The 20,035-nt window shown below is 36.4% G+C and overlaps 2 protein-coding genes across 5 annotated transcripts in view; one reads left to right on the top strand and one right to left on the bottom strand.

Moving 5' to 3' along the window:
* The window catches only part of LOC121380247, a 69,917-nt gene that overhangs the window by 6,773 nt on the left and 43,109 nt on the right, over positions 1 to 20,035 (bottom strand). The window lies entirely within an intron of this gene.
* LOC121380246 lies at positions 10,732 to 14,754 on the top strand. The gene is made up of 4 exons (XM_041509076.1): positions 10,732 to 11,065; positions 12,365 to 12,451; positions 13,724 to 13,885; positions 14,492 to 14,754. Exons 1-4 carry the CDS (start codon positions 10,843 to 10,845, stop codon positions 14,515 to 14,517), a joined length of 498 nt encoding a protein of 165 aa, XP_041365010.1. The 5' UTR covers positions 10,732 to 10,842; the 3' UTR covers positions 14,518 to 14,754.

Raw genomic sequence — 20,035 nt, 5'->3', positions numbered from 1 at the left:
TAATTAGTCATTTTACATACTAAACTGTTTTTAAGTAAACAATAATATTTTTAAAATTATAATTAGATAATATAGAAAATCGACATGCCAAAGGTGGCATTGTATATACATGTATAACATAGGACATTCATTTTTCAAAAGGAAATGGATATCTAGTATCCTTTTTATTGTCTACGAGGGTGGTTTATAGCACACGTCACGTTTTATGGGAATTCTAACTGAGACGGGATTGGAAACTATTTACAGGAAACAAAACCTATAAAGTTTAAACGAGAAGGTTAAAAAGTTTAAAATCTTATAAGTTACAAGTTAAGTGTTATAAAATGAAATGAATGACTGTTCAACGACAAAAGGGAAATTGATACAGGCAGTTTATCAAAACAGTGTACATGTCGCTGTGGTGAATAATGAAGGTTTAGGTGCTATGAAGTGATATTTACACGCATGAAAGGGCCTTTACAGCAACCTCAGCTATAAATTGACGTATAGATGTTACGTGTTTGTGGTCGACTCCTGAAGGACTATTGTTATTAATTTGAAAGTGTGGGGCGGTATCTAGTTTAGTCGCTAGATTTCTTAGCGTTATGTGCTTTGGTCTTAGGATAGAAACCTCATCGGCGGACCCATTCTCTGAATGAATTTTGCAATTTTTGCAATTTTTTAATTTTTCAGGGTTTGCCTAAAAGGACACGAACAAATATCTGCTTAGGGTTGATTGGCATTAGTTCAGTTAAAGCTAAAATAAACACTCATAAACTATACTTCATAGAACATCTTCTTCGCTTACCTACGTTACCCTACAAGGTAATAACAAGCAGATTATTATGTGTTTAAAATATGTTTAAAACACGAATACCTACAAATACATAAAGCATTCAGACCCTTTGCTAAAAGAACAGGCACATCATGTTATAAGTATATGCGCTATTTGGAGACCACGGTCATCTCATGGTGTCTGTTCTCTTTGTAATGTGCACTACTCAGATCTTCTTATACTAGCTGTTAGTATGTATCTAAAGGGCAATTCCATTGTGAGGGTCGTACACATTGGACGACTAAAATACTAAATAGTCAAAGAGTAAATAAAAATCACAGAAGTTAATAATGTCTTCATTTAACCATTAGTTAGAGTTTTATATTATACCCCTTAAACATATATTTGTTTCGACAAGAATTGTGGAATGGTAGTCCAAAGCGGTGTGACGGACGTACCTGCAGAATTAGTAAAAAGCCAGTGTCATCAACATATTGTTAAAATTATGTGAATTGTTAGTACTCACATAATTAACTCCTATTTCTACATACAGTCTGAACATCCGGTAAAAGCATCAGTGCTTATTCAAAATTTAATAAAGTAACTGGAACTGACTGATATATGGTCAATATTGTGACGGACGTACATAAAATGTGTGACGGATGTACATGTCCGATTTGAATGAATTAATTTTAACATAAGATCCCCATAATTAGACTTTAATTGTGAAATAGAATAATAATTGAGGAAAAAAGAATAAGAAAGATAAAGTTTAAGAAAAACACCTTTAGGGCACATTGATTAATAATTAATTATTGGCAAATGGATGTCAAACATTTGATAATTCTAACACAATCTTCACAGGATATTTGTTATAATTTCCCATGCATTTTCCACAGACATGACAGCACATACCATGACCTTTAATATACATCCGATCGGGAGGGATTGGTTGGAATGGGGAAAACACGGATCCACAGGGGAGTTTCTAGTTCTATGACTTCAGAAAATCAGCCGAGCGCTCAACTAGATCCCTGTTTTCATGCTATTATTTGCACACCTGTTCATATGTTTTCTTAAATCTCGTACCAAATTTGCAAAAGTCAGTTTTGTCTTACTTGCATGTATCTACGCACATTTAAAATGCAGATGTGTAAGCATTTTAAATGTGCGTAGTTACAAGAAAAACAGGCTTTCTATGGCTATCAGAATTGCCAATGCAAGCTAGAGGCCTAGGACCTGAGTGGGACCAGGGTGGGACAAGAGTAAGGTGTTTCATTAGAAAACAACAGGAATATGCACCTGGTTCCCTAAGTATTTAACTGCCTACCTTTATCACTAGTAATCATTATATTTAGAACATCTTCACCCCCATCCTCTGTTTAATATATTTAAGACTATTTTGGGGACAGTTTGACATTGTCATCCGATGTATCTTATGAACGTTTCGATGAGACAATACCTTCTCAGTGTTTATTACAAATTCTTTCATTGGGAATGTTTTGAATGATTTTAAATGTATGGGATGGTACATATAAAAGAGCCCTTGCTGCTAATCGAAAAGAGTAGCCCATGAAGTGGCGACTGTGGGTTTCCTCTTTCAAAATCTGTGTGGCCCTTAATCATATGTCCGACGCCATATACCCGTAAATAAAATGTGTTGAGTGTGTCGTTAATTAAACCATTTCCTTTCATTACAGAACATGTACAAATATATGTCCCCATCAACACAACAGAGATCTGTATCTCTTAAACTGAGGCGGCATTTAGCTCAGTCGGTTGAGTGCTCGCTTGACGTACTTGCTTCGCAGGATTGAAGCATCCCAATGGATCCATTCAGCTGACTGGGTTTTTTTCTCATTCCAACCAGTGCATCGCAACTGGTCAAAAGCCGTGGTATGTTCTGTCCTGTCTGTGGTAAAGTGCATATAAAAGACCCCTTACTGTATTAGGAAAAATGTAGCGGGTTTCCTCTGAGGACTACGTGTCATAATTACCAAATGTTTTACATCCAACAATCGATGAATAATTAATCAATATGCTCTAGTGGTGTCGTCAAACAAAACACACATTAACTTAATTAAATTGTTCAATTCTGGGATAGGTTCAGGTAAGTGTCCTTTATAGTGTATTTAAACACGTTTTCTAAACAAGGTTTTGCTTTTGACTCAAAAGAATGGGGAAACTATTATAGAGTGCCTTTTATAAGTCTCAAAGATACAACTTTGATATGGTTTCAATACAGAATTATACACCAGATACTAACAACTAATACTTTTTCTACATAAAATTAAATACATAGATACTAATGAATGTACGTTCTGTGGCAATTCACCAGAAACTTTAACACATTTATTTTACTATTGTAATAAAGTGACTGATCTGTGGCCTGCTGTTGTAAATTGGATTTTAAACAAAAAAGGAATTCGAATAAAATTAAATAAAACAATTATTTTATTTGGACAAATAGGCGATATAAAAGACATATTTATAAACTGGCTGTTAATAAACATTAAATATTATATATACAAGACAAAAATGGAAAAAAATTAAATAAATATAATAGCTGCTCAAAACTTTTTACAAAATAAATACGAAATAGAAAAATATATTCTTTTTAAAAACTGTAAATATGAATAGTATAAAACAATCTAGGCACCATGGAAACGACTCTTCAGTCAAGAAAGTAATTTAATGGAAGATAATAGAAACAATTATCAAGCGAGCGCTTGACGTGAATTTTGACATTATTACTTATCACTATAATTACCTACTATAACTTCTTTTTTTAACATTCTTTCTTTCTAAACTTATATATTTATTTTATGTCCCCATTACATCAACCAGCCTATTTAAATATATTTCTATTAACTAACCATTTATAATACTACTATCTACGTGTACATATGCATTAATATTAAATATATCACCATCTACATTATTTGTATAAGTATTACTATTACTATAATCAGCATACTACCACAAAGTGTATGTACTCCCAGTATTTAGCGTGTATAATCTAATTCATATTCTGTGAGGCGATGAATCAGGGCACCCCAACCCTGGCATCGTCAAAATGAGCTGGGGACAATAAAAAATTTAAAAAAAAAAAAAAAAAAAAAAGTTTTCTAAACAATTATATATCGTCGTAACATCGCGCGGAGAATGTATTCAACAAAGTCATACATTTAGATAACTTCAAAGTAGTCCTACAATGTCTATTTATTTATTTATTTAATAAGTTATTTATTTATTTATTTATTTACTTAATTAATTAATTAATTAATTAATTAATTTATTTATTTATTTATTTAATAATTTATTTATTTATTTAATACTTTATTAATTTTATTTACTTTTCACCATCATTTATATCAGACACATACAACATCATTTGAAATATCTGGTATTTACGAAGTTTAAAAAAAATTCTTTATTTATCTTATTTTTATTTATTTATTTATTTCCTTACTACTAATCAACGCTACATGTCTTATCTACAAATTATTTATTTATTTATTTATTTATTTTATTTACTTTTCACTATCATTTATATCAGAAACATACATCTTCATTTGAAATATCTGGTATTTACGAAGGTTTTTTTTAATTCTTTATTTATCTTATTGTTATTTATTTATTTATTTATTTATTTTCTTTCTTTCTTTCTTTCTTTCTTTCATTTATTTACTCTTCACTATAATTTATATCGAACACATACAACTTCATTTGAAATATCTGGTATTTACGAAGTCTTAAACATATATATATATAGGGGCCTATATATATATTTTTTTTTTAATTTATTTATAGCAGTGTTCCCAATTGATGGAATATAATTATCTAACCGATAAAATACCTAAATATATGAATGAATATTTAGCAACTCTTCAGCACAAAGATACACATCGGCTACTGGGTATTAAACAAAGGTAAGTATATATTACTAGGATTATTAAAATACTCGCTGCTGAGCCGTAACAAAGTTCACTACATCAATCTTACAGATCTACAGAACAGAACAGAACAGAACTTTATTTCACTCAGGCCGCTATTCAGCGGCATATGAGGTACATTAACAATAATTATATGACAGTGACAAGATGGGGTTTACAGGAGAAATTTACATGTACAAAATCAAAACTAAAATATTTCTAATAATAATAATAATACAAAATGAAATATACTTCTAATAGTAATAATCTATTTATATATGCAAACATGGATAGTAGTAGTCGGAATAAGAAAGCATAAGCTTGAGAAACAATTCTTTTTAAGGTTTACCGAATTTATCCGTAATTTCATTTATTAATTTGCACAATATCTTTAGAAGACATATTTTGTCATTTGTCATTAGTTGTTTAAATTTCAGCATATTGGGTTTGTTATAATAATATTGCTTTAACAATTTTTTGCGGGAGTTATTAAAGAAAGAGCATGTAAGTAGATAGTGAAATTCGACTCCGATGTCATTTTTGTTACATAGTGTACATAGTCTGCTTTCTACTGGGGTGTTGTTCCATCGTCCTGTTTCGATTGGTAAGTAATGGTTTAATGTTCTAAATTTTAGTAACGTAGTCCAGGATATTTGTGGTAATTTTATCATATATTTTTCTAATGTTAGATATTCTTTAAATGTGGTGTATATTTTACCCCTTGAAAGAGAGAAAGAAAGAAGTGTTTTATTTAACGACGCACTTAACACATTTTATTTACGGTTATATGGCATCAGACATATGGTTAAGGACCACACAGAGTTTGAGAGGAAACCCGCTGTCGCCACTACATGGGCTACTCTTTCCGATTAGCAGCAAGGGATCTTTTATTTGCGCTTCCCACAGGCAGGATAGCACAAACCATGGCCTTTGTTGAACCAGTTATGGATCACTGGTCGGTGCAAGTGGCTTACACCTACCCATTGAGCCTTGCGGAGCACTCACTCGGGATTTGGAGTCGGTATCTGGATTAAAAATCCCATGCCTCGACTGGGATCCGAACCCAGTACCTACCAGCCTGTAGACCGATGGCCTAACCACGACCGTTTATATTACAACACGTGTGTTTTTAATCTAATTAAAATTAGCTCCACTGGTTAAGTCCAGACACATTTTGGAGATTTTGACTTGTTAAGGCATTTTTTGGATAGAATATGGTATACAGTCGTTTTCATATGACTAGGACTTGCTGATTCCAAAAATGCTGTATACCGAACTGAATTTTGTGTTTTAACCCTCTAAATCCCCCAAACAAGATGGCCGCCATATTTTCTATAAGATTTCATTACTTCTCATCTAAATGAGGATATTATAATCATCTCAGATTTGGTCTTGACATTTCAAGCACCCAGAAGTTCAATAAAATCAAATTCAAGTAAAAAAATCAAATGAAAAAACAACAATATTTCTATAAGATTTCATTATTTCTCAACTAACCGAGATATAACAATGATGTAAGATATTTTTCTGACATACTAAGAATCCAGCAATCCAATGAAAACAAATTAAAGTATGTAGTATGAAGGTTTTGATGTTTTACAGGAAAGGTCAAGATCAGTTTGCAATATAGCTTTCTAATACAAGAAACTATTGTTTTTCTCTATTAAGATGTGTTTTGGCCTTCACTGTAGTTTTTACATGTTGTGTTTTGGATAATGGATGAAATTAAGCACCAAAGTATAACATTAGATTAATAACTAAAATTTGAAACACGCTATTCTAACATAAACATTACATTAAAACTTGCAATGTTATGAACTTCTGACGTCGGGTCGATTATTATTCAACTACGTCAATGTTCATGCAGTTATCTGCACATTTGCAAGCACCAATGCATGGCAGTTTTGCCTTTCTGCATTTACATTTTTCAGATGCTGTTACAGATGGTAGGGAAACTAAAACTGATTGGAGTTGGTCGTATTTCAGTTCCCATCCCATAGTTATGGCAAGTTGAATACTATGATTGATTTCAACTTATTTTTGTGCTTATATCCAATTAAGGTTCAAGCACGCTGTCCTGGGAACACACCTCAGCTATCTGGGCTGCCTGTCCAGGACAGTTGGTTAGTTGTTAGTTTGTTAGTGGTTAGTGAGAGAGAAGAGGGTGTAGTGGCCTTACACCTACCCATTGAACCATTAAGAACTCGCTCTGGGTTGGAGCCGGTACCGGACTGCGAACCCTGTACCTACCAGCCTGCAGTCCGATGACTTAACCACTGCGCCACCGAGGCCGTTGAATACTTAGAAGAAATGTACTGGCCTGAAGCCAAATGCTGGTTTGACAATGAGCCCTATGTGTGTGTGGGGTTTTATTTGTGGGTTTTTTTAGCATCACTTGTTGCATTTATAGATCTTACAAATGAATGACTCAGCATTATGCATTGTGTGTTCTGTCAGAGATACTTTGTCAAGGCTATCAAGCAGTGTTTTGTGCTTGTAGACAATATCAAGAGCTGTTTTCGTGGTGTGAACAGACGGGTATGAATGAAGTTGTATCACAACCTGTTAGTGCATGAAAATGAAGTAGAAGTTCAGCTGTTGTGGGGTGGGTGTGTGGGTGTGGGTGGGGGTGGGGTTTCTAAACCATGTGCATCAATAAAGTTTGTTTTGTTTAACGACATCACTGGAGCACATGTATTTGTTAATCATCGGCTATTGGATGTAAAACATTTGGTAATTTTGATATATAGTCTCACAGGAAACTCACAACAGACATGATAGCACATACCTGTCGTCGTGCACTGGCTGTAACGAGAAGTAGCCCAATGGGCTCATTGACGGGGATCAATCCTAGACTGACCGCACAAGAAGCTTTACCACTGAGCTACGTCCCGTCCCCTAAACCACAATGGAGTCGGAACACAGTGAAGCACAATTAGGGGTATCAGCCTCCACATAGTAACATTGTAACTGTGTGATGGTGATGTCTGGAGTGTTGCATCTGACATCTGTGCCATCTATGAATCCTCCAGCAACTACAATAGTCTTGTCTGATGGGGATGCACTTGGTCAGCTCATCTGATGCAAAATCTAGCAGAGTCAATTTTGTTGTCTTGGTGGGATAGAAAACCAAGCTAGGAATGTGGTAATGGTATTTGTCTTGACTAAAATTTGTTTTTCTTCTTTTTTTTCTTTCTTTAAAATTTGTTTTTCGAATGGCAGTCTCTGTCGCCTACCCATGGTTTCTGTCTTGATAGAATGATGTTCATATCTGTCAAAAAGGATATCAATTCGACTGTACTTTGCACCAGATGTGGTGGACTGCCTGTACAAAACATATCTGCAAAGTCACCAAATACTAATGCACTTTCCGGCTTGGTTAAAGCAACAACCAATGCAAGTCATCAATTATTAGTGTTGCACCATTAGGGATTTCTAATGTCGCTGAACAAGATATGTTCTTTGTTTGTTCTTCCATAAGCACCAATTTTTGTCCTATGCGAAGACTACCATCCATTTATGCAACTGCCATACGTACTGGAATGAGTTCGTGCTTCAGTACGTTTTTCAAGTCAATACTTCGACCAGCTTCAAAGGCAATGAGTAGTCTTTGCAGAGTAGAGAATAGACCTATCCTCCCCTTTTCATTAGCCACCCTAGCAACATCAAAAATGATGGAAACGATCAGCGACTTATTCTGTTGCAAAGGAAATTCTGAACTGTTTTGTAAGATGTCCTTCGTTAGTCAGTTCTTCACTTGCTTCTGCCCTCTGTCTTTTGTATGAAGCAACGACTAGAATCTCTTTTGTTGTCGGATCTTTCGTTGCAATGTTGCACAGTGTTGCAGCATTGTGTTCAACTTCTTGGAATACATCAAAAGTGTTTGGACAACTCTTTCTTCATCTTCACAATATCTCTGTCTTCGGGTCTTTGTAGCTTCTTTGTGGACTAATGAATGAGTGCAAGATCATAGAGTTGCCTAGTGTCTGAAGCAATCTGTGCCTGTAGGTTACAAGATAAAGCCCATATAATTAAAGGAGATACGGACTTTGTTATTCCAACTATTCCACCTCCTCTCTGACCAGTTCCATTCTGCCATTGCTGATATTGATTAAGATCCACTTGGTTTAATCTGGAAATTACCCACCTTCACTACAAAGGTTCCCTCTCTGGACTACTCAAGAACATCAATGGGCAATTGATTCAGCTCAGAAAGGTATTAATACCCTATTTTGCATAGTTTGTATGATCATATATGTGAAAATAGGGAAGCATACATCCGAATGCAAAGAGGTGTAGCTCCCATATGCCATCTCGTGGAGCACGGATAAACATCAACGGCACTTTCACCATCTGCAGATATTTCCACCACAGCATAAAGTTTGCATCTTTGGCATTGACCAAACCGAGATAGTGCATTGCTAAGCCTTGGTGTTGACAGAATGTCAAAGAGCTGTGTAACTCCATCCTCGCCACTTGCAATTTCAATATTCTTTTTCAGTTCAGTATCGGAATTTTTTAATTTGTGAGACATTTTGGTAGAAGTATTTGCCACTTTGCCTGAGCAGTGATTTTGTGGGCTCGTATGGCATTGTCATAACATTTCCCACTCGGTGCATTCTCTGCAGTTTTCTTTCCTAATAGCCCACTTTCTGTCCATAACACAATAATTCCAGTTGATTTAATTGTTGTCCAGTAGCATTCATAAAGTTCATTACATCATGTCAGTTATATTAACATTCTGCTGGACCAATGTTAGACCAATGGTCATGTACTCCCCCTCCATCCCCCCCCCCCCCCCCCCCCCCCCCCCCCCCCCCCCACCCCCAGCTATTAGGCGCATCAATATCAAATAAATATACGATTTTGTAAAGACAAGTGGGAATATTTAATTACATGGTTAAATATATGGTTTGTGTAAGAAAAAGAAAAACCCTATAACAGAGTTTGGCAATTAGCAATTACACCTTAACTGACAAAAACAATATGGTTCTTCTTGTATTGGACTGTTCTTAAAAAGGTGACCTTGACCTTTCCTGTAACTATATATGGTTTTATCGTACATATTTGAATTTGCTTTCATTAAACTACTGGGTGCTTCAAATGTCAAAAACAAATCTGAGATGATTATAATATCTTAATTATGTGAGAAGTAATGAAATCCTATAGAACATATGGCAGCCATCTTGTTTTGGGGATTTAGGGGTTAAAAACACAGAATTCAGTTTGGTATACAGCATTTTTGGAATCAGCAGGTCCAAATCATTTAAAAACAACTGTATACCATATTCTACCCCAAAATACCGTAACAACCATTTTCCAGAGCTCTTTTCCAGATTTGGACCTAGACTTAATTACTAGACCAGTAGAGCTAATTTTAATCAGATTGGTGTGTTTTTAATCGTACATCACTCGCTTTCGCTCGTGTGTTTTTAATCGTACATCACTTGCTTTCGCTCGTGATGTTCGATTGAAAACACACTCGTAATATAATCGGTCTTACACGGGAACGAGTAGAGTATTTTATTTATTACACCGCACACCAACGAAAAAAAATCGCACAGTATGACTTGCAAAATTACTATACACGACACATGGTGACATCAATCATTGAAGTTTACACAAACAATATTATAAACAAATTCAAGACTAAACTAAATTATTAAACTATATATTTTGTTAAATTATGTTGCTAACATTAATTATAAGAACTGACAGCAAGTATTTTTCCGATTTAAAAATGTGAGTCGAAAGAACCATGTGCGCATTTTTCGCATAACATCGTTTCTCGGTATCTCTTCCACCGCGGCGTAATACAACTTGAGCAGGAGAGTGTTTGGTTGTTGTTTCTTTGTGTGTGTGTGTTATATTGTATGTCTGAATTAATATGCTATGGTATCACGTGGCTGGCTGTTTATGAATGAACATCGTCTCGATACTTTAGAAGGCACATGGGGTGGGTGGGTTTTTTGTCCAATCATATCGCAGGCCTAAGACTATTCTAGGATAATATTGTTGTCATATTTCACAGTATCTTGGGGATGATCATATCGATTTCAACCACAGTGGGGAGACGACATCAAATACAGAACTCAAATTATCTCCGAAGTCTTCTTGTCATATATTTAAGTTTTGTTACCTACAAGTATAAACATGTTATTAAATATACGAATAGTTAAGGGCGTCTCAAGATCGTCGGAGATTGAAGCTGGCGTGTTGTTGTTTATGTTGTGTGTGGTTGTGTCACATGGCCAGCGACTGTGCCCGCCCGGGACGTACTGGGACACGGTTATTGACAAATGTGACTCGTGCTATTCCATTTGCCACATGGCTGAGACACAGGGCACTGTTGACACGTGTAAGAAGAAATGTCCAGGTAGGATCAGAACATTTGTTATTTTTAATTTTTAATTTTAATTTTAATTTTTAATTTTAGTATCTTGCAGGGCCGTAGCAAACGATGGTGCAAGGTGGGGGCGGAGACAGTTGCACCCCTCGCCCCCCCCCCCCCCCCACACACACCAGGCCCGTAGCCAGCCATATTTGCGGGGGTGCGTTCAGATATCGAGCGCCCTTAGGACGCGAAAGGGTTGTGTGAGTTGTGGGGGTTTTTTGGTGGGGGGGGGTTCGGGGGCATGCTTCCCCGGAAAATTTATAAATGTAGATGCTCATAGATGCATTCTGGAACTATTTGTGATGGGTTTTTAATATTTTATTTCAGGTATTTTGAGGTAGCGCGTACAAGAGCAGCAGTAAACTTTAACTACATTAAATGTGTGACATGTTGTCTTGTTACATTAGCCTACTGTAAAACCGTTAACATTGATGAATAGTGTACTTTATTGAGTATATTGCCTATGTGTAGGCCTATGAGTAGAAAACCCCCCGTAAATATATGGAACGTGCGTATTGTTACATAATGGGTACATCTCATACACCTACCGGTGCTCGGCTATGGGCCAGGTACGACTGAGCAGTGTGGCACTCATAACACAGAGCGATCGTACTCCAATATAGACGTCGCTCAAAATATGGATACGGTCATTGACAGACTTGGCAGAAGCAATGGGCGAAACGCTTTTTTTTCTCTAATACTAGCATGTAAGTGAACAGAACTAGTTACACTGAAACAATACATTTCTATTTATATATTTACGTTTCTTCTACCCATAGGCCTACACATTAAGTACATTATTCATCAATGTTAACGGTTTTACAGTAGGCTAATGTAACAAGACAACGTGTCACACATTTAAATAAGAAGGGGCGGAGCGACTGGAGAGAAACCGCGGAAATGCAGTCTAAATCTAGACAAAGGATCCGCGCTCTGATTGGCTAACCGCGTAACATTACCTAATATGAATATGGTTTACTGTTGTGCAAAAGTCGCAGGACTCCCATTGTAGTATTACATTCTTGCATCTGTATTTTACACGATTTATGAAAAGGTCTAGTATACGCATTGCCTATGATAGTTTACAATTAATATTGTGTGGTAATAATTTATAAATATGATTTAAATAAGCTTTTCTATGCAATTTTCTACAGATAGTATGATAGGTTAGCACATGATATGGTCCCAGGCTCCTGGTATACTATTTCTAAGTAAATGTATAGCCTATGTACTGTTGCTTGTGGTTTTATACCTTTCAGTATTTTAACGTTTATCTTGTAGGATTTTTAAAGCCAGTAAATGACAGTACGGAAATACGTAAACATGACGAGCATCATGTGAAATATGATCCATCCTTGATCAAAGCAGGTATATTTGTTTGTTTGTTTGTGTGTTTGTTTTGTTTATTTGTTTGTTTGTTTGTTTGTTTGTTTGTTTTTTATATTGTTTTTTATGTTTTTGTTTCTTTGTTTTGTTTGTTTCTTCTTTTGATTTCTTTTTTTCTTTTCTTTTTTTTCTTTTTTTGAGGGGGGTTGGTGGGCATTAACTTTGGACTATATTTATTGTATGAAATAGCTTCCTCATCTCAAAATAATATGTCAACGACTTCAAGATCTCGAAAAACTATTATGTAATCGCAACATTTTCTATTTAAAAGGTATTTTGTCAGCCATGTTGGAATTATGTAAATGAAAGAAGTGTCAGATCAAAATAGGAATTAATTCAACAGCTTCTCTAGATTCTACAGTATTTCAAAATTATGTACGATAGACGCCATATTGGATTTATACAAATTAGGCTTATTTACCTATAGAGGATTTTGGTAGATGTTAGTATTATGTCCAAAGAACATCGCTAAAATGAATTCTGAAGCAAAAAGTCTATTGCAATTTGTTTCGAGTCCATCCCGATTTTGATTTGACTACACGTACTCGTATGTTGCGACTGACAAGCTTCCGCCTCTCGAACCTGTACACTGTTAATATTGTTCACTGAGGGGCGTGCATTGTGACACAGAACTGCATCCTGTGACCTCTCCAATCCGTACACTGTTCAGATTGTTCACTGAGGGGCGTGCATTGTGACACAGACCTGCATCCTGTTACCTCTCCAAACCTTACACTGTTCAGATTGTTCACCGAGGGGCGTGCATTGTGACACAGACCTGCATCCTGTTACCTCTCCAAACCTTACACTGTTCAGATTGTTCACCGAGGGGCGTGCATTGTGACACAGACCTGCATCCTCTTACCTCTCCAACCCTTACACTGTTCAGATTGTTCACCGAGGGGCGTGCATTGTCACACAGAACTGCATCCTGTTACCTCTCCAACCCTTACACTGTTCAGATTGTTCACCGGGGGGCGTGCATTGCCACACGGAACTGCACCCTGTCCCCATGTTAACTAAAGCAAAACCAAAGTAGATTCGATAGCAGTGTGTGTGTGTGTAGCCCCAAGAAAATGAGAATATTTGAATTATAAAAGTCAGTGTGTTAAAGATGAATGAAGTCTCGAACTTTTTAACATCTATTTTTTATGTTATTACATGTACGTTTAAAAGTCATAATCATTTCGGGTCCAAAAACGACCGTTGTCATATCTATTGCTGTAACTCTTGTAACTATTTCTAATTTTCCAGGTGGTATGTCTGCCGGACTGATTGCCTTTGTATGTATTGCATGTGTTGCTGTGGGAGCAGCGTTACTGGGGCTTGTTATAGTCTGGAGGTCTCGCACGAAAAAAGAAGAAATGAAGAAATACCCAATTCAAGTGGAGGCTCGAACACCCTATCCTGGGCCTGGTAAGACAATTTTTTTTTAATTATTATTTTAATATGTGAATTTGAGTCATTGTTGTACCAATTTTTTTTTTTAACCCGACCTGTGATTGACATCTTATAGCCAACAACAAACTCAATGTGCTCTAGTGGTGGTGTTAAACAAAACACATTTTAGCGTACCTGTGATGAATGTCGTAGATTGGTGGTTGTTGTTTTTAACAAGTGGGCAATACTATTCTTAAAACCTGGGACATTAGAATTGGTTTTGATTTGTTTTTGTTTTTGAAGAAGGAATGAAGGAAATGTTTTATTTAACGACGCACTCAACTCATTTTATTTACGGTTATATGGCGTCGGACATACGGTTAAGAACCACACAGATATGGAGAGAGGAAACCCGCTGTCGCCACTTCATGGGGTACTCTTTCCGATTAGCAGCAAGGGATCTTTTATATGCACCATCCCACAGACAGAATAGTACATACCACGGCCTTTGTTTCACCAGTTGTGTAGCACTGGCTGGAACAAGAAATAGCCTAATGGGCCCACCGACGGGGATCGATTCTAGAGTGAGTGAAACTGTTGTTTTGGAAATCAAAGTTAATCCTCGTTTAATATCACTTTCAGGACCAGAACAGCAGGCACTGGTGTGAATTTGGTGTGTGGTGCTTTAACAAGAACGAATAGCCAGCACAATTATGGCAAACGTCAAACTGAAAGAGGAGGATCGATATTTGTTTACGACACTTAAGCACATCTTAAAGAAAGATCCTCCACCTAATATTTATTGTAAAAATGTTTTATTAAATTCTTAATCTGGTGACTTTTGTATATAAACATTCCTGTACAATTTATTAAGTATTTTCTTTAAATAAATCAAATCAAATAGACGTACAGTGTATGTTTTAAATGACAAAAACTCAACCTTGTGCATTCTCAAACATGCACACTATAATGGAAACAGAAATATTTGCATTACACAAACACACACACACACACACACACACACACACACAAAACACACACACACACACACAAACACACACACACACACACACATACACACACACACACATCACACACACATACACACACACACACATACACACAGACACACACACACACATACACACACACACACATACACACACACACACAATCACACACACATACACACACACACATACATCACACACACACATACACACACACATACGCACACACACACACACAAACACATACATACACACACACACACATACACACACACATCACACACACACACATCACACACACATACACCACCCCCCACCCCCACCCCACACACATCACACACACACACACAGACACACAGACACACACACACACACATACACCCACACACACACACACACGCATACACACACACACATACACACACACACAGACACACACACACATCACACACACACACATCACACACACATACACACACACACACACAAACACCACCACCCACCCCCACCCCACACACATCACACACACACTATTGACACTGTGCCATTTTCCTTCTTGTAACAGTGTAGTTATTCTTGTTTTGTTTTACAAGAAAGTTAAATGAATAGCACAAGTTACAAGTTGGTGATGTAGTTTCTATTTTCCTTTCCAACATGAAACATGATTAACAAGTTAACAGTATGGTGATACAGATAATATATGTTTCAGTTCTTGGGTTCTGGTGGTCTTGTTAAACTTGTAGCTTTACTTTAGTCTGTCGCACTGATATATCGCGTGGGGCAACCCACACTATGTATGTAAGTATGTACGTATGATTTTATAAAATTTAATACTGTAAAAAAGGTTTTTTGCTGCTGGGCCCCGTTTTACGAAGCGATTTTAGCGCTAAGGTCACCTTAAGCGCATATAGTAGCTATGCATTTAAGGTGATCTTAACACTAAGTTCGCTTTGTTAAACAGGGCCCAGGTCCGGCAACTTTTGATCGTTCTGTAACAAGAATAATAATTTATTTACACTCAGGCCGTCGCCTAAGAACAATTTGTAACATTCACGTGACAAGATGTTTAACAATATTTAATTTATTTAACATTATATGCACAATAAATATATTTATAAAAAATATACATAAAAAATATATATATACGTACAGAAATATCGTCAACGTCCTTAATTGCGACATGCTTCAAATCATGTTAGGTTTGTTTCCTCGTGCACGGTGTAAAAAGTATATCACGACTGAAAGGAAATGTTTTATTTAACGACGCACTCAACACATTTAATTTACGGTCATATGGCTTCAAATATATCACGAGTGTATCATTTGTTTTAATTAAGAATACATTTATTAGAAAATGGTTAATTATAGGTATCCGTGATCATGGGAAATAAAGAGGTGATCTGTTATTGGTAAGTTCAGATTTTCTTCTTGTTTTTTGTGGGGGTTTATTTTTTAAATATGGATCAAACTGTTCATCTCGTATAGATGTTTCAAAAACATTTTTTTTCAGCGTAGCTTCATCAATATCTATATTAGCTTCTAGTTTAATTTTGCTGCATTCGCTTGTAAAGCCTGCCCAGTTGGCTTTACTAAATTTGAATTTGAATATATATTGGTTAATATCATGTTTAAGATCAGTGTATGGCACACCAATCATGGAATGACGCAAATCCAAAGCAGACTTGGCAGTAACATCTGCCTTTTTATTACTGCTAAGACTTATGCCAGTGTGGCTGGGAACCCAACAAAATACCATGGCTTTATTAGCAATCGATAAAAAGACACATTTTCGTATCAACATCCCAATTAAAGGATGTTTCATGTTCATATTTTGTAAAGCTTGGAGTCCGTAAAAATAATATATTTGGATGTGATAGAATCCTTAATGTGTTCCAGTGCTTTAATGATTGTCCAGGTTTCAGCAGAGAAAATAGACGTCGAATTAGGCAGTCTTGTACAAATTAATATTTCTCGTTCTAGCCAGTGCACCACGACTGGTATATACCAAAGTCCGTGGTATGTGCTATCCTGTCTGTGGGATGGTGCATATAAAATATTATTTGACACTAATGGAAACATATAGAGGGTTTCCTTTCCAAGACTATGTCAGAACTGCCAAATGTTTGACATCCAGTAGCAGATTATTAATAAATCAATGTGCTCTAGGATGGTCGGTAAACAAAACAAACTTTAACTTTTTTTCTTATAGCAATTATTGCATCTGATGGGAAAACTTTAGCACACACCACATATTCCCGTCCCGTGATCCATCCGTGTAAATAGGGCCACTGGCTGCACATCCGGATATGCACAGACTAATATTTCATGGAAGAAGTTTGTTTTGTTTAACAACACCACTAGAGCACATTGATCTATTAATCATCTGCTATTGGATGTCAAACATTTAGTACATTTTGACATAAACCCGCTACATTTCTATTAGTAGCAAGGGATCTTTTATATGCACCATCCTACATACAGGATAGCACATGCCACGGTCTTTGATATACCAGTCGTGGTACACTGGCTGGAACAAGAAATAGCCCAATGGGCCCATCGACGGGGATCGATCCCAAACTGACAGCGCATCAAGCGAGCGCTTTACCACTGGGCTACGTTCTTACATGGAAGGAACGTAACTATTTAACAAAATTATTGCGCATATTATTTTCAGGGCGAAGTGCTTTTAAATTTTCATGTTCATCTAAAACACTTGAGTTTATATAATTTGATAATAAGTGTTTAGAATGGAGTACTGATAGTAGTGTGTGTGTGTGTGTGTGTGTGAGAGAGAGAGAGAGAGAGAGAGAGAGAGAGAGAGAGAGAGAGAGAGAGAGTGTGTGTGTGTGTGTGTGTGTTTGTGCTTGTGTGGGTATCGGTGTGTGTGTGTGTGTGTGTGAGAGAGAGAGAGAGAGAGAGAGAGAGAGAGAGAGCGAGAGTGTGTGTGTGTGTGTGTGTGTGTGTGTGTGTGTGTTTGTGCTTGTGTGGGTGTGGGTGTGGGTGGGTGTGATAATATTATGTGTATGTGTGTACGTGCATGCGTGTGAAAGAAATGTACTTTTCCACAAAGAGGCACATACCGCTGCCTTTGATATACCAGTTGTGGAGCAGTGGTTACAAATGTAAATACGTTTGATATAATTTATTATAGACAACAAAAACCTGTAAAATAATAGAAATATTGTTTTATAAAATGTTTTGATTGAAACCAACAGAAACAGAATTAAGAATATTTATTTGAAATACATGTTACGATGTTATTACAATCATGTACATAACCATTAAACAAATTTAATTTAATAACACTACGTGAAGAAATGGTCACAGGGACTATTCTTACGCATTCATACACAAAATATATTTTAATGTTACACTCCACACGAATATCACAAATCACAACAAACCCATCATAAATATAAAACATATGTACAATGTCGAATTTTGTTTACCTTCTCTAGCTATACTCTGTTTTAATGTACCATGTGTGCATAGGACTAAATGTTGTACTAAACCAAATAACATTCGGCTGGGTCAAAGTTCGAGGTGCACCTAACTTTTGATAGAGCAGTTAATACCACAAGTCTTGTCATTGGTGATGAATGTGAGAATGTTTGTTGTAAAAAAATAAATAAATTTTTTCTGGGCAAAAATATATATGCAATTTGATTTTATCTAGCACCACTGTGTCAAGTAGCCATGTGCTTGAAACATGTATGGGGTACCTGTAAAAAGTACTCAAATTTTGTGCAAAACTAGGGGCCATGAAAGGTACTATTTTCTTCAGTTAAGTCTTGATTTTTATGGGTCATAGTTTGGTTGGTATATTGCATATAAAGAGTTTTAAAACACAAACATTAACATGGTCGCCTATGGGATTTCATTTGGTACAGTACACCATATAGTGCCGTGTATTTTGAAGACTATCAATTTCCGACCTAACGGTAGCCAAGTAGTGTATTAAAAATACACGCTGTTTGCTGAATATGATACTACACTTGATCATTTTCGACTTCACAAACTCGTGACATTAAACATGTAGTACACATGCTGCTCCCCCCCCCCCCCCCCCCCCCCGGAGCCTTCCCCGGTTTCGGCCACACCGAAGTCCTCAATACGATGGGTGACCCTAAGTAAAACATATCCCACTATTAACAAAAAAACCTCCTGTGGCTGAAACCTAACCTCCTAGTCACCTGCCACCCCTATTTTGAGGGCTAATTAATATATTTAAAAACATTTTTTAAATATATTTATATTTAGGACTGCCCGATCTAAATTTGCGTTACAAATTGTTAGTTGTTTGCTGTATATTAAATATTGTTTCGGAAAATAACGCACAAAATTATTTATTGTAAAGTCCTTTTTCCCTGTTTGTTTAAATATCAAAATTGTCCCAGTAATTGTTCTGTCCCAGGTTGGACTACTGGCATCCGGTGGCCGAACCTGGGATAGACATGCTCGAAACCTTCGTGGTATAGAAGCATGTAAATATTTTATTGATTGATTGACATGCTGCAAGAAGAAACATGATATACCTATTAAAATACAGAGTCATCCAATAATGTAGTGTCGGGTTTCTGTATTTGGCCCTATTCTCACATAATGGACAATGACACTCGACTTGTGCTTTCTCTAATTACATGTAAGAGATATACGGATGTATAGGAATGTACCAAAAAGCTCCCCCCCCCCCCCCCCCCGCTTTCTATGCCAGTGAGATATTTCATGACACCCCCCCCCCACCCCCCCCCCCCCCCCCCCCCCGTCAGCCTTATCATGTTTGAACACTTGGTCCCTGGTCATCATAAAAATTATAATGAACAAATGATTATGGTAGTTTCAAACATTCATGGGCCGATGGGATGCCCATCACTATATTCGTACAGTATGAATGGCGGGCCGCTTTAGAAAAAGTTTATCATCTCTCTTGCTAGACTCAAATATTCAAATTGCCAATGCCAAAAAAAATATTCAATTCAATTCAATTAATTTCCCTTAAAAATGTGTAACTTTTCTAAATACAGTACTGAACCGATTCGAATGTGATGCCTTGAGACGATGTAAAAATGCATTGGCTTATCAGTAGTCGTATTGAAAACGATTTGAAAGACCATACGTCTCCAAATGGTAGGTTTCACATTCATTGTGAACACAGCAGATAACCTATCTTAAAAGT

The sequence above is a fragment of the Gigantopelta aegis genome, chromosome 8, assembly GCF_016097555.1.
Source record: "Gigantopelta aegis isolate Gae_Host chromosome 8, Gae_host_genome, whole genome shotgun sequence".
NCBI lineage: Eukaryota > Metazoa > Mollusca > Gastropoda > Neomphalida > Peltospiridae > Gigantopelta > Gigantopelta aegis.
The sequence above is the reverse complement of the archived record's forward strand: the minus strand, read 5'-3'. Positions and strand labels throughout refer to the sequence as shown.

Coding starts and splice junctions, on each gene's coding strand:
- LOC121380246 (XM_041509076.1), top strand. CDS start 10,843: ATGTTATTAAATATACGAATAGTTAAGGGCGTCTCAAGATCGTCGGAG. Junction 11,066..12,364: donor GTGTAAGAAGAAATGTCCAG/GTAGGATCAGAA, acceptor TTTATCTTGTAG/GATTTTTAAAGCCAGTAAAT. Junction 13,886..14,491: donor AACACCCTATCCTGGGCCTG/GTAAGACAATTT, acceptor TATCACTTTCAG/GACCAGAACAGCAGGCACTG.